We start from the raw sequence: 16001 nt of genomic DNA, 5'->3' as shown, positions 1-16001 counted from the left end.
GGATCACTTCCTTCTATCAATAGCATGCTGCTTCCGCAATTCAGCATCATTGTAGTCCTATGTTTGATAACAACCTTGTCTAAAGTATTATAACAAAGGAAATCTAAATCTACTTGTTGAATAGTTTGAGTTTCAATCTTGGAATCTGCTTCCTCTCTGTATCAAGAAATCCGACAATATCAACAACTTTCATTTACATGATACTTTCAAAATACAAAAAACAAATGACCAAAGATACTTGAGAACCTCAGAAATATGTAACGGTGCCATTTATATATGCCCAACAAAGTAATCCAGATTGACAGCATCTGTTCTAATTTACAGCAGATTGCCAGCAAAACATGTTCCATTGAGATCACCTTATTTGACAGAATATCACAGACTGAAATGTAAAATCTTTCAATACAAATTTGGACTGGCAAAACCATTATCACTGGGTTTAAACAAAAGCACACAATAGATATAGATCACTTGTATCAAGGTCCCTATAAAATGTATGAAGGGATCCATTTCCCTTCCAAACTTTAAAATGTAGTTCCTCATTGTTTTCTTCAATATTTGCTCATACAAATTAACTGAGCAGAATCTGTTTCTTTCACTTATCTCTAGCTACAATTTCTTACTTACCTTTCAATCAGTTGCTTGCCCAACACAATTTTGGTTCCTTCCACTTTAATAAGCTCTTCATTGTCATTAGGTATAACAGTCTTTTCAAGCTCCTCTTCCTGTTCCTCTGTCATCGCAACTGGGTTACTTGGTGGTGCATTTGTTTGGTAATACAGAGGACAAAACTTATTGGTCCTCATGTGGCCAATGGCACCACAGGCACCACATTTTAGCTGTAAATAGAGAAATGAAACTGTCCCAGACCATCGACTTACAAGATTTTTTAAAAACTCCATTGTCTAGCTAAGGACAAACCATTTACTTATACTGACAATAAAACAAAGAAATCCTGGATAAACGGGAGCAAATCCTGATAGCTATTTCATTCTCACTGCTAATAAGAGTGAAAAATTGAATTCTTTTTAGAATGAAAAAGTCTGGGAATTGGTCAAGAAAGGCAATGCGGATGGCACTGAGTCTTAATAAAATAGAAACACAGATAATTTCAACATATAGTAGAGAGCTTCTCAGATTATCTCACTGCCCTTATCTCTGCAATCCTTGGAAATTATGTCAATTTACAATAATTTCGCTGAACATTTTTACAAATCCTTCCATTTTGATATAAAGGCAATTTTTCATCAAAATAAACATGTCTAACAGTTCATCTGAAATCAATATGATGAAGTACATTGTATCATTGAGCAACTGTTTACTCTACAAGTGAGAATAGAGTTGTGTCAAGACGACATGAATGAAATGTTCGTAATTTAAGTTTAGAAGCTACAAATTAAACTGGTTTCAGCCCTTTCTGCTTGCTTAAAAGCAATGCTTGTTCAGGATGATTACCTTCAGGTCAGGCCTTTCTTTGACTTTTTTGGGTTTTTTCTCTGGTGGTCCTTTCAATTTTTCCTTCTCCTGATTCCGTTTGAGTCGCCGGAGTTGTTCCTGAATTCTGCGCCGTTCTCTACGCATTTCTTCACGGTGTTGCTCATCAAATAGAGCAAATTTGCGGCTAAGGAAAATAAAAGAATGAGTGACATAAGAATTAAAACATTTTTCATATAGATTTCTGCTTTTTGTGATCTTTATTCAATATCTATTGAATCATAATTTGATAAACTTATGATTATTCTATCCAAGTAAAAGGAAAGTCATTATAATCTTACCAGACTATATGGCTACTCTCTCATTAGAGAGACATGACTGGCAATTGTGGCTTAACCACGCACTAGGCAAGGGGAGAGGTTGAGAAGGGGAATCCTTCAAGGTAATCTCTATTTAATAATGAATCCAATTATACATCTTTTGAAGACTGCCCCTAATAGAAAGCAGTCTATTCCTTACAGCCCATATTCACCTCAACTGAATTTTGTCTATCATGGACTTACTCAATTGCAGGTTCTGCCCAACCATTTTTGTTAGACCCTGACTGTCTTATTTGGTTCAAAACTATTTTGTAAAAATAAAATCGAAAATCTCTATTCCTGGCATCTTTTTTACTTTAACATCAATGACTTCATTTATGTAGCAACTTTAACAGAATAAACTTACTTAAGATACTTCACAGAAGTGTAATTAGATAAAATTAGGAGAATTGAAGGAGGAACATTAGAACAAAGTTCGGTTAATTTAAAGGCTTTTAGGAAGGTTCTAAAGGAGGACAAGTACTGAAGCCTTGCACATATGATTTGGATATGACCTGAAGCATTGATAGTAATGAACTTCTTTTGAAGTGTAGTCACTATCATAGTACAAAGTATACAGAAGCCAACACACAAGACTCCATTACATTAATAGTCAAATAACCTGCTTAAGTTATGTTGATTGAAGATAACAAACAGACAAACAAATGAATTATAAGCAAGAGTAGACTATTTGGTACACATGTATGCTGTCATTCAATACAATCATGGTTGATTGTTGCCTCGACACCACATTTCTGCTGACTCCCAATAACATTTGACCTCCTTGTTAGTAAGCATCAATCTATCTTGTTTTAAAAGTTAGCTATTGGCCAAGACACTAAGTGCACAAGATGATAGGACTTGGGAGCAGGAGTAAGCCATTTGACCCGACAAGCTTGCTCCACCATTCAATAAGATTATGGCTGATTAGTTGTGGTCTCAATTCCAGTTTCCTGTGCGGATCAGATAACCCCTGACAGGACTGGATGCAGAAACAACATTCCCCTTTTTTCTAAATCATGACTCACCATCTCAAGATATGAAGTAGGCAATCTAGACCTGAGATTAGAAAAGGTTTCTTAACTTGGAGGGTGGTAAATCTTCAGAATTCTCCAGCACAAAAGGCCTTGGAAGCCAAGGCACTGAATACATTTAATAATGAAGTACAAAGGTTTCTGGACAATAAAGGTATCAAGGGTATATGGAGACAGCATAAGCATGGTAATGAGACAGAATATTGGTCATGACCATTGTGAATGGTGGAGTAGACTCAATGTTTCTGTATTTTTGAGTCCTCAAAGCTGCCTCAATCAGAGTCACATCTTCCTTTTCATGACTACTGACTAAATCAGAAGAACCAATCCTATAGGCTATGACTGCCTCTTGGAGTTAATTGTCCAGATAGCTTTCCCCCTCCCAGAGGCACCACAGTTTATGCAGCTCAAACTCAAAGCCAAAACGCCTTTAGCTATAGGCAGGAAAAAGGTGTTTGCCCTGATTACAATGACATCTTAGGAGTTGCCTCATCATGCTGTCTTAAAATATCACTTGCCTGTCAACATATTGTGTCTTAATGAATTTATTTTATTAATTTATAATAGTAAAATAGGGGGCAGCACGGTGGCTCACAGCACCAGGGTCCCAGATTCGATTCCAGCCTCGGGTGACTGTCTGTGTGGAGTTTGCACATTCTCCCCGTATCTGCGTGGGTTTCCTCCGGGTATTCCAGTTTCCTCCCACAGTCCAAAGACGTGCAGGTCAGGTGAATTGGCCATGCTAAATTGCTCATAGTGTTAGGTGCATTAGTCAGAGTGAAATGGGTCTGGGTGAGTTACTCTTTGGAGGGTCGGTGTGGACTGCTTGGGCCGAAGGACACTGTTTCCACAATGTAGGGAATCTAATCTAATCTAAACACTATTACTCCTAATAAACTTTGTTACAACTAGGAAACTTTACTCATACCAATAAAACCTCAATTTCTCATAAACTTCCTGAGCTTGAAAAGATGTGAGAGAACAAAGTACTCACCTATCATCTAGCAAGTTTCCTGTGATATCACTTATTATTTTTCTCTGAATGGAAGTCTCACAGACCTTACAGTGTTACAGAAATCAGATTAGACCAGTTATAAAATTAACTAATTTTGCCTGCTCTCTAGCAGGAAGAGACTTCATACAACTGTTACTGTACAGAAGGATGCCATTCAGCCCCTCATGCTTGCAACAGTTCTATTATCCAATACTAATCTCCTGCCTCTTCCTCTTATCCCTGCATACCATTTCTATCCAAATAATCATCCAATGTCTTCTTGAATGAATGCTTAAATTTAACATGCTTGCACCACTTTTCAAGGCTATGCATTTCATACCCTAACTAGCCACTGTGTGAAAAGTTTTTTCTCACATTACTTTTGCTTTGTTTGTATATTTAGTTTAAACCCTCTCGTTCTTTTTTCTTGAACAAGGAAGAACAGCTTTTCCCTGTCTACTCATGCTTTTGAAAACCTCTACCAAATCTCTCTTCAGGCTTCTTCAACAAGAAGTTTCAACTTCTTCCTCAATAACTCCTCATTTTATTCCTAAATAGTGTATTTCAGTTAAAAGCCCTGATGAAGGGCTTTTGCCCGAAACGTCGATTTTGCCTGTCCTCGGATGCTGCCTGAATTGCTGTGCTCTTCCAGCACCACTAATCCAGAATCCTATTTCAGTTAAATGCTAATTGCAAACAAACCTAGATGTTTTTTGAACAAAAAGAGATTCACCCTTAAGATTCACTCCCTTATTCACAAATCCTCACTTCACATTCTCATTGCAAGCTTCACTGCTTGGCAAGAGTAATATTTTATCCATTGCTTCCACCGAAGGAAGCAGCTAGATCTTTGGTTTATCAGCTCAAACATTTCACTCAAATCATTGTACCTCTGACCTTGGAGCATTCACTTAATGCAATACTTGGGAATCAGCCTGAATTATGCGCTTAAAAACTGCAATGTCTTTGAAACATTTCGTCTCAACTAAAAGAGAGCTAACATTCCACTTACATAAAATCTTCATCTTTTGTTGTCCGTATTCTAACATATGCATCAATTACAGCAGCCTTCCTGACAGTTTCACATCTTACATACTCCTTTCCATCTTCATCTCGGAATGTGCGATAAATCTTCAGACGCCGTCCTGTTGCTGATGAGTTAAGACTGGTAACAGAGGCAGTGTCATCATCTTTGTGAAACACTCCAGGGGTAGGAGTGCTGCAAGCTGAAAGATTTTTTTAAAAATAATTATCGGATTGTTTAATATCAAATCTTTTAGACATGTAGTGTTTAATGTAAAGATGGAGAAAATAGATCTAAGTGCACAAGCAGCCAAGACATTTATCTTCAAATAATATCTAAGTGTCAATCCAGCTCAGACTCATGTGATAAAAGTCTGTTCCTCTTCTGGTTGTCAGGGTCCTGCGTAAAATAGGTCGCATTCAGTTCCGACTGTGCACAGCACTAAATTGTGCCTACTTTAATAGTAAACTATCTCATTTAAGGCGTCCAACAGATGGTTGGTGAGGGTACTCATGATGTACAATGTTAGAAAAATGTTGAGGCAGTTTTATTCTGTAACTGTCAGTTTTACAAGTGTCTGAAACTTTATGTCAACATTGTGGGCCTGAAATAGGAACGATTCATTCTTTGACTCTCATGAACACAAGAGTTTAAAGTGTTAAAAAACTTGCTTTGAAATAGTTATTTTGGAAGCAAGAAGCAGCACAACTAAGGTATGGTGAAGTAGTACAAGAAAGATATGGTGATAGTTTAGAATTTGATATATTTTGGAGAATCCAGCTGCTGTTCACCCTTATCTGTGCTGCAGAAGGTTGAGATACAATTCCATGCCACTGGCTAGCCTTGTATCAAATTTGTAAATCTAAAATTAGTATAGCATGTCAGCTACTTATTGCTGTTAAGCCCAATTCTGCCGTCATCTCAATTTCACACATGCAGCTCCAACAGAAGTCACTCATCAAGGTTTTGGTAATGATAGTGATGAACAAATAATGTTTGAGAATAATACCTACCCTAACCAAACAATTCAAGATTTGAACACAATTCAAAAATGTTTTAAGCTGGAGAAATATTCTCAAAATTGCAAAATTTTGCTTGCAGTAGCCAATCATTTAATATATTCATGTCCATTTAAAGTAAAGTAAAATCAAACCTGAATTGCTTTGAAATTAAGCTCCCTAATGGTCTAGTTTGTAAAGATAGAAATTGGTATGTAACACAGATAAGAAGTTCAATCAAAAATTCTGCTGAAGGAGCTAAATTCACCCAGAATATAATTTCAATGTTATTCTCGAAATTGCATCTTGTTTTGTTTCTGGGTCAGAAGAGATTCCCACTCCTGATCACAGTCTAATGACATTTGCCATATAGATGCCAAATACAGGTAAGATTGATCCCGGCTGTGATGCATTCCAATACTCAACATCCAGGTCAAGGCATGAAGACTAACAAGAATGAGAGGCTCATTGAGACCTATGGAACTACATTCCAACGAGAGAAAGCTGATGGGTGAACCAACAGAACATCACTGATTACAACTTCAAGAGACTTCATTATCTGCTATCTTTTCTTTTTACGAAGCATGTCCAACCTCAATACAGTCAACAATTTAGTCATTTCTAGTTTAACCAATTCCAAAGTTCAATGCCAAGCATTTTGCCCAACAACAAGCACGCCTACTATGCAAAACTTTACTACACTAAATGGTTAAAACAAAAACTGGCAATTTTAAAATTTGTATTCTATAGCAAATTAAACCTTAGGTGTAATAAGTTCACAATTGGTTCTCAGTTTTGTTCAACTGTGTCTAATGTTTAATAGATTCAATAGATATTGGGTAATCATTTTGATTAGTACAGTTAGAGATTATTGTATATTTGCAATAAGGAAATCGATCTCAAACTATTTAGACAAAATTCAACATTTTCTATTTAATGTCTTCAGGTGTTAATTTGCCATTCTCTGTATAAGAATCCTACTCATTGACTACAGTTCAGCCTTCAACACTATTACCCCCTCGAGACTGATTACGAATCTTACTGATCTTGGACTAAGCCCTACTCTCTACAACTGGATCTTCAGTTTTCTGACCCGCAGGCCACAGTCAGTGAAGATTGGGGACAATATTTCATCCTCACCAACACTCAACACTGGAGCCTCCAGGGATGCGTACTCAGCCCCCTACTGTACTCATTGTATACCCGTGACTGCGTCACCAAATATCAGACTAATGCTATTTACAAGTTCACTGTTGACACCACCAGAGTCGGTTAGAATTTCAGATGGCGATGAAACAGACTACAGACAGGAGGTGGAAGACCTGGAAAAATGGTGCACTGAGAACAACCTAGCCCTTAATGCCAGCAAAACCGAGGAAATCATAATTGACTTTCGATGGGATGTTACTCATACCGCACCCCCCCCCCCCCCAACACATTAACAGCACAGAGGTGGAGAGTGTCAAGTTCCTGAGAGTGGTCATCCACAACAAGCTTTTTTGGACTCTTCATGTGGACGCGCTGGTTACAAAGGCCTAACAATGTCCCTTCTTCCTCAGGCAGCTGAGGAAATTTGGCATGATGGCAAAACCCTTGCCAACTTTTATAGGTGCGCCAGCATTCTGTCTGGATGTATCGCTACATGGTATGGCAACTGTACCATTCAAGATCAGAGACAGTTATAGAGAGTGGTGAACTCGGCCAAGACAATCACAAAGGCCAACCTTCCATCTATAGAATCCATCTACTAGGCCCGATGTCAAGGAAAGGCTGCCAGCATTCTCAAAGATACATCCCACTCTGGCAATGCTTTTCTACAACCTCTACCATCAGGGAGAAGGTACAAAAGCCTGAACACATGCACCAGCCAGCTTTCTAACAGTTTCTACCCTACTGTTGTAAGAACACTGAATGGACTCTCAAACTCTTAACATCCACCTATACCTGTGTTGTTGTTTTTACTGCTGTTTACCTATTATTTTACCTATCTATGCTACTTAACCATGTGATCTGCCTGTATTGCTCGCAAGATAAAGCTTTTCACTGTGCCTTGGTACACGTGACAATAAATTCAAATCAATTCAATTCATCATTTAACCTCCACTGACATCCTGTACCACCTACCTTCAAGTCTACTTACTGCAGCACTCAGTTTCAGATACTCTTGCTGCAGCACCTGTCCACATAAAGTTGCAGCTAAATCTTACTTAGCAGACAGTAAAAACGATGCTTCTCCTGCAGAAATATTGAGCAAGTGTCACTCACATGAACCTTTCCTGTCTTTCTTCTCCTTTTTATCACGGTCCTTATCATTCCCAATTTCCTCTCCCATCAACATCCTCTGCAGTTCCTTACGCTCCTGCTCCTCACGCTCACGTGAAAGTTGCGAGCTTGTTTTCTTATTCTGTAACATATTTTCAATATTTTTTCCCATTTCCTCAAAATCGCTGTCTTCCGCAGAACTGCTATCTGTGTCTGTAGAGAGAACCTCCGTTGAAGACAGGACCCTAAAAGTAAACAAACAAATTTGGTACTTTCTGCAATTACACTTGTCAATTCTGTGAAAAGTAAACTAATCAACTGCAAACAAAATATTAAATAATGCTTTCATCAACTAGTTTGAAATTCAGCTCAGTGATGATACTGATGTGGAAGTTCAGCCCACATCCCTCCCTTGGTTTCAGGAAGAATGTGTATTGTAACACTTTTGAGATGCGAACTGACTAATCAGTTCTCCTGGTTTAAAAAAATAGCTGGTGACATTTTTAAGAGACGCTGATGTTGAATTGCACCATCCTACATGGTACAACTTATTTCTATTATATATTAAATATTCAAATATGCAATGGAACAACAGTTCACAAAATGGACAAACAACATAATTCTTCTTTCAGAATCCTTCACACCTCGGATTTAGTAAGCTTAATAGCCAATAAAGAAAAATCACAAGTAGCTCAGGTCGAATATGCATGCAAAAGCATGCATGTTATTAGTGTTTGTTTTAGATGCACATTGATAAACATCTATCACATGATCCCTCAGACAAAATCATCCTAAAGATAGAGTGAATTCACATACAGTAAAGTCTCCGAATCTCTATTTGGTCAAGATATATTTAGGCTATAAATACCTCAAGTTGCTGACAAGGCAATGTAGCATGCTTTTAAAGTTAAAATACAAAGCTGTATTTGGATCTTCGAAGTGGAAGGAAAGTTTGAGCTCAACTTCTAGGCCAATTACTCTTGAGGCAATTGTGATGAGCCATCTGCCTGAACCGCTGCAATCCATGTTTGCAACTGTACTCCCACAGTAGTTGGGACTGAGTTACAGAATAACAAATCAATGGCAAGGAAAATCAGCCATGTAGCCAGGATGGTGTGTGACTTGAAGGCCAACTTGCAGCAGTGATGGTCCCATGCCTCAGCTGCCCTCATCCTTCTCAGTGATAGTGTTGCCTGATGAGGCTTGCTGAGCTCCCACAGTGCATCTTGTATACAGTACACACTGGTGCCACGGTGTGCTGGTGGTGAAGAGAGGTAATGTCTAAAATGGTAGACGGGCTGTTGACAAAATAGGCTGGTTTGTCCTGGGTGGTGTCACAACTCTCAAGTCTTACTGAAATGCATTCATTCAGGCTGTCAAGTATTCAATCAAATTCTTGATATGCGCCTTAAGGGTATCAGAAAGAATTTTAAAAGTCAGGTGACTGACTCATTCAACAAAGAACATGTGATTTGGTCTCATAGATACAACACTTACATGGCTGCTTCAGTGACTCTCAGAATGTTGGTGGTGGGGGATTTGATCATTGCAATGCCATTGAATATAAAGAGGAATTGATTTGATCCTCTCTCATTGTACTTGGCTATCTCCTGACACTTGTGTAGTATATTTGTGACTTGGCACTTAATGGTCCAAGCTTGAAAGTTGTCCTGGTCTAGCCATCTGCTATTCACTCATTTTTTGATGAGCAGTTTTGTTCAGGCTCTTTGATGCCAACCAATCCAATGCTAATTTGACGTCAAGGACAGTCGCACACACCTCACAAATGGAATGCAGTTTTTGTTGTGTATGTTTGAAGCAGAGTTGCAATTAAATTGTGAACTTGACAGAAATCAAACTGAACATTGATGAGCAAATTATTGCTGATTAACAGTTGCTTGATACAACTGTAAAGGACGTATTCTACTGCTCCTGATCATCAAATAAAAGTAGACTGATCGGAAGCTAATTGATCATGTGAATGTGACCTGCTTTCATGTGGACACACAACGTTCCACTCCATTATGTCGACAGCAGTGTTATAAGTTCATCTAAAGCCACAGCAAATTGTGTCGCAAAAATCTCCAGCATTAGTGCAAAGGTGTTGTTGGTATTCATAGTCTTTGCTGTATTCACTGCTCTCAGCTGCTTCTTGATAAAAAGGCAGAGTAATTAGTTGAATGAGCTGAAGACAAACTTCTATGATTGGTACGTTAGGACACCTCCATTATGGATGTTACACTCTGCAATTCTGACTATTAAAAGGCAAGCCATTTAGGACCAAGAAGAAGAAGAACCCCTTCACTTATGGGATAGTGAATTTGTGGAATTTTCTAACCTGAGGATTGTGGAACCTTAGCCATTGAGAAAGATCAATACAGAGATTCACTGATTTCTAGTTATGATAGCTACCAAGAGATACGAGAATAATGTGGGAATATGGCATTCGGTAGATAATCAACCACAATCTACAATGGAAGTGCAACTATGAGGGGCTTTTTATTTTTTATTCATTCATGTGACATGAGTATCGCTAGCTGGCCAGCATTTATTGTCCGTCTCTAGTTGCCCTTAAAAAGGTGGTGTTGAGCTGCCTTCTGGAACTGCTGTAGTCCACATGGTGTGGGTTAACCCACAATGCCAGTAGGAAGAGAATTCCCGGATTTTGACCCAACAATAGTGAGGACCTGAAATATATTTCCAAGTTAGGATGGCGAGTAGCTTGGAGAGGAATTTGCAGATGGTGGTATTTCCATTTATCTACTGCTCCTGTCCTTCTAGTTGGAAATGGTTGTGGGTTTGAAAAGTGTTTTGACGGATTTCCACACTGCATCTTGTTGGTACTGCACACTCCCACACTGAGCATCGGTGGTGGAAGAAGTGAATGATTGTGGATGTGGAACCATTCAAGCAGGCTGCTTTATCCAAGCTTCAATGTTGTCAACTCTGCACATATCCAGGCAAGCGGGACAGCATTCCATCACACTCCTCACTTATGTAGATGATGGACAGGCTTTGGGGATGCAAGTTACTTACCCCGGTAATCCTAGCTTGTGATCAGCTCTTACTGCCACTGTCTATATGTGATGAGTCCACTTGAGTTTCTGATCAATGGTAAACCCAAGGATGTTTCTAGCTGGGGATTCAGTGATGGTACCACCACTGAATATCAAGGGGCGGGAGTTAGATTGTCTCTGATTGAAGATGGTTGTGGCCTGGCATTTGTTGGGCACGAATATTACTTACCACTTGACATCCCAAGCCTGGATATTTTCCAGATCTTGTTGCATTTCAACATCTGAGGAGACATGAATGATGCAGAATATTGTGAAAACATCAGCATACATCCCAACTTCTGACCTTATGATGGAGGGAAAGGCAATTGGTGAAGCAGATGACGGTGGTTAGGCCTAGGACACTATGCTGAGGAACTCCTGCAGAGATGTCCTGGAATTGAGATGACAGACTTCCAACAACCAAAACAATCTTACCTGCCATGTATGACTCCCATCAGTGGAGAGCTTGCCCCGGAAACCCATTGAATCTAGTTTTGCTAGGGTTTCTTCATACCACATTCGGTAAAATGCGACCCTGATGTCAAAGGCTGTCATTCTCACGTCACCTCTGGAATTCAGCTTTTTGACAATGTTTGAACCAAGACTGTGATGAGGTCAAAAGCTGAGTGGAACCCAAACTGAGCAGGTGCTGCTTTAATGGCACTTTCCATCACTTTACTGATGATCAAGAATAGACTGATGGGGTTGGGGATGGGGAGGCAATAATTGGCTGGTTTGCATTTGTCCTGTTTTTTGAATGCAACACATACAGGGGCAATTTTCTGCATTGCCAGTGTTGAGGCTGTACTGTAGAGTTTGGCTAGGGGTGTGACAAGTTCTGGAGCACAAGGCTTCAGTCCTATTGCCAGAATGTTGTCAGTGCCCATAACCATTGCACTATCCAGTATTTCCAACCATTCTTGATATCACATCTATTGAAACAAATTGGCTGAAGACTGGTTTGTAAAGCTGGAGGAGAGCAAGATTGATCATCCACTCAGCACTTGGCTGAAGATTGCTGGGAATGCTTCGACTTTATTTTTGCACTGATATTTTGGGTTCTTGTATCATTGAAGATGGGGGGTATTTGTGGAGCCTTCTCCTCCAGTGAGTTGTTTAATGTTTAACATCATTCATTATTGAATATGGCAAGACTGCAGAGTTTAGATGTGATTCATTGGGCATTGGGTCATTCAGCTCTATCATTTGCTGTTATGCTGTTTGGCATGCAACTAGTCCTGCTTGGCAGCTTCAACATGTTGACACCTTATTTTTTGATATGCCTGGTACTGCTCGTGGCATTCCTCTCTGCACTTTTCATTGAACCAGGGTTGATCCTCTGGCTTTGTGTTAATGCTCAAGTGCAGGACATGCTGGGCCAAGAGGTTGCAGATTGTGCTGAAGTACAATTCTGCTGCTGTCAATGGCTCACAGCCAGTCTTGAGAGTTGCTAGATCTGTTTGAAGTCTGTTCCATTTAGCGTGAGGATAATAACATGAAACACTATGGAGGCTATTCTCAACGTGAAGGCAGGACTTCATCGAGTCATAGAGATGTACAACATGGAAGCAGACCCTTTGGTCCAATCCATCCATGCCAACCAGATATCCCAACCCAATCTAGTTCCACCTGCCATATCCCTCCAAATCCTTCCTATTCATATACCCATCCAAATGCCTTTTAAATGTTGCGATTGTACCAGCCTCCACCACTTCCTCTAGCAGCTCATTCCATACATGCACCACCCTCTGTGTGAAAAAGTTGCCCCTTAGATCTCTTTTAAATCTTTGCCCTCTCACCCTAAACCTATGCCCTCTCGTTCTGGACTCCCCAACCCCAGAGAAAAGACTTTGTCTATTTATCCTATCCATGCCCCTCAATTTTGTAAACCTCTCTAATTGTTTCACTTCCCAAAATTGCCGCGGACATGATGTTTCTGATGCCGGTAAAGATAAAGTCAAGTGTACTTTTCTCTTCTGCCAACGACCCAGTCTAGCAGTTACGCCCTTTATAATCCAAACAGCTTGATCAGTAGTGCTGCTGCCAAGCCACTCTTGGTGGTAGACACTGAACTACGTTTCCCAAAGTCTCTTTTGCACCCTCACCATCCTCAGTGCCCCCTCCAAATGTTGATCAACATGAAGTAATAATGATTCAGCTATCTAAGGAGGACGGTACATGTTAATCAGCAGGAAGTTTCCTTGGCTATGTTTAACCTGAAGCCATGAGATTTCATGGGATATGGAGTCAACATTGAGGATTCCCAGGGCAACTTCCTCCTGAACATGTATGATTGTGCTGCCACCTTTGCTGGGTCAGTCCTGCTGGTAGGACAGGGCTTATCCATGGATGGTGATGATAGTGTCTGGGTATGATTCTGTGGATATGACTTTGCCTGACCAGTCTCTCACACTATTCCCAGATATTAGTAAGGACGACTTCGCAGGGTTGACAGGGCTGTTTCTCCCGCTGTCATTTCTAGTGCCTAAGTCAATGCCACGTGATCCATCTGGTTTCATTTCTTTGTTGAGACTTCACAGTGATGGATACAACTAAGTTGCATGCTAAGTCATTTCAGAGAGCAATTGTCAATTTTAACCACAATTCTGTGGGTCTGGAGTCACATGTAGACCAAATTAAGTGAACATGACAGATTTTGGGTGGGTTTTTCCGACAATGGTTTCATGGTCATCTGCAGATATTGGATTGATCGAAATATCTGTTGTGTCAGGGTTCAAACCTGGGTCCCCAAAATATTCGCTGAGTTTCTGGATTAAGTCTAGTGATACTACCACTATAACATTACCCTTACTGAATTACTTAGTCCTGCTTCTAGATATGCAAATGTTTTAGCCTTTATTTGCAGTTAGTTGCTGGGCTCTATCAATGAAAATTGGAATATTCATGGCACCTTCTTGTTTAGTTGTCCCCCACTATTTACCCGAAAGACCTGTACTGTGCTGTACTTTTCTATGTTCTATTTACAACCGTATGTGCCAGCAATACAAAGCTTTGATTTGACTCATTGATTTTGGGATCACAAGATTCTACCTTTTAGAACTTCTGCATCAGAGCTTCACCATACTGACACTTCACTTTTTAGGAACAGCTGGAGTTGCGCTTGTGCACTTTTCGTTTAAACAGGGTTAATCTCCTGACTTCACAGTCATGGTAAAGTTACAGAATATGTCAGAGCATGAGGTGATAGATTGATGGAATACTGCTGATAGCCCACAGCACCTCATGGATGTCCAGTTTTTTAAATAGTGGGCATCCTCAATATCAGGATGTGCCTTTAACTCGTCAATGTTCAACGTTGAAATGTCAAGAGAGTCAGACACATTCAGAACAATTATAATTGGCTTCACATTGATATAGATAGATGATGATGTTGATTGAATAATATTGTTAAAATGTATCTTATTAAATTAGTTTTAATTCAATTACATTGCTATGACCAGTGTGTTGGTTTGAGAGAGTTCCACTAGTGCAGCTTCCTAAGGGGTGTAAATTTCTACAAGAACTGTTACAACTCATCTGGAAAAGTGCACTGGTGTCAAGCTCACTACTTCACAAAAGTTAATGATTTATCCAAAGTACACAAAGCCCCTAATTTATTTATCTGATGGAATCAGAATAACTAAATACACTGCCCAGGTTCCTGCACTTAAGAAGAACTACTGGTTAGTACAAACAAACCCTAGTGACATGTAAATGAAGACTTTAACCTGGTGTCTTGTGATTTTGACTCTGGCCACCACAGTCAAACACCAGCACCTCCACACCACAGGTAAACAATTAACATATACCTCTCCGAGACAAACTCTCATCCCTTTCAAAGCCCTGCATGCAAATACAGACAAACAAAAATACTCTGGAGTTACGTGCGGAAGAAAACATCACTGGGAAACATTGTTTAATAGCACCAGTCCTCAGGATTGGTGAGATGGTCCTTTTGTTCTCTGATCTCTTTCTCCAGATTCTTTCAATTTTTCACAGGAGGCACAAGTAATTTGTACACTAATTATGAAGTTTCTTCGTTAATCTTAAGGCAACAGTTTACAGCAACTGGTAATAAAAAAAAGCTGCCTTTCTTCAGCCTTCAGTTACTTTTACAGCTGAGAAATAGAGACACAAAACCTGTTCATTCATAAGTCTGGAGACACTACACCCACTAGTGTAAGCATCAAGGTGTTCACTTACTCAGGAGTCAGTCAGTCAATTGTTATCAAGCTGATGATCTCTGACATCCATAACTGGACACAATCGCACAATCAACAATCAATCGCTGGACAAATCTCACTCTGTGCATACCCCAGTACCATGGTAGCTTATCCCTCCACTCCTCCTTCTGGAAAAGCAGCTATGTAAACACGATTCACAATGAGTTCCAGTAATTTGCTTTTAGAAGTATAGCAGCTCCTTCCACAGCCCTTGGTTTTAAAGTTATTTTTTCCAAATTTAATCCACAATCAAAAATGAAGAAAAATAACAAAGTTCAGCCTTTACACTATGTTATTCTAAAAGAGTGATTTTGGCAGACTTTGAAATGAAACAAAGTGTTTGAGAAACTCAGCAGGTCTGGCAGTATCTGAGGAAAAAGAAACAAAGTTAATGTTTCTAATGAATTCAATTCTCACAACCAAAGAACTTCTTTGGACTCAATTAAATAAGATCAACAGTGAAGTGTTCATTTGGTTCTCTCTCCACAGGTGCCGCCAAAGGGACATTTCAAATCCAATTTGATTCTTCCGAAGAGTCCAAAGATGTTTTCATTCTGAAGAAAACTCATATTGGACTGACTGTTTACTTTGTTTCCTCTTCAGAGGTTTTGCAGTGC

General features: G+C 39.5%; 1 protein-coding gene and 1 long non-coding RNA gene across 6 annotated transcripts in view; one reads left to right on the top strand and one right to left on the bottom strand.

The window, feature by feature from the left end:
* Positions 1 to 6947, top strand: part of LOC122557251 — a 74832-nt gene extending 67885 nt beyond the window's left edge. For both annotated transcript variants that reach the window (XR_006313779.1, XR_006313778.1), the window contains one exon: positions 6790 to 6947. This is a non-coding gene — a long non-coding RNA (uncharacterized LOC122557251). The remainder of the gene's footprint in view (positions 1 to 6789) is intronic.
* Positions 1 to 16001, bottom strand: part of taf1 (TAF1 RNA polymerase II, TATA box binding protein (TBP)-associated factor) — a 176950-nt gene that overhangs the window by 47933 nt on the left and 113016 nt on the right. For all 4 annotated transcript variants that reach the window (XM_043704745.1, XM_043704744.1, XM_043704746.1 and 1 more), the window contains exons 24-27: positions 8109 to 8350; positions 4834 to 5047; positions 1456 to 1621; positions 628 to 839 (exon numbers count right to left, since the gene is read on the bottom strand). In XM_043704745.1, coding sequence (XP_043560680.1) covers positions 628 to 839; positions 1456 to 1621; positions 4834 to 5047; positions 8109 to 8350 — 834 coding nt within the window. The remainder of the gene's footprint in view (positions 1 to 627; positions 840 to 1455; positions 1622 to 4833; positions 5048 to 8108; positions 8351 to 16001) is intronic.

Source organism: Chiloscyllium plagiosum, chromosome 15 (genome assembly GCF_004010195.1).
Source record: "Chiloscyllium plagiosum isolate BGI_BamShark_2017 chromosome 15, ASM401019v2, whole genome shotgun sequence".
Lineage (NCBI taxonomy): Eukaryota > Metazoa > Chordata > Chondrichthyes > Orectolobiformes > Hemiscylliidae > Chiloscyllium > Chiloscyllium plagiosum.
This window is presented reverse-complemented; position numbering and strand designations above follow the sequence as displayed.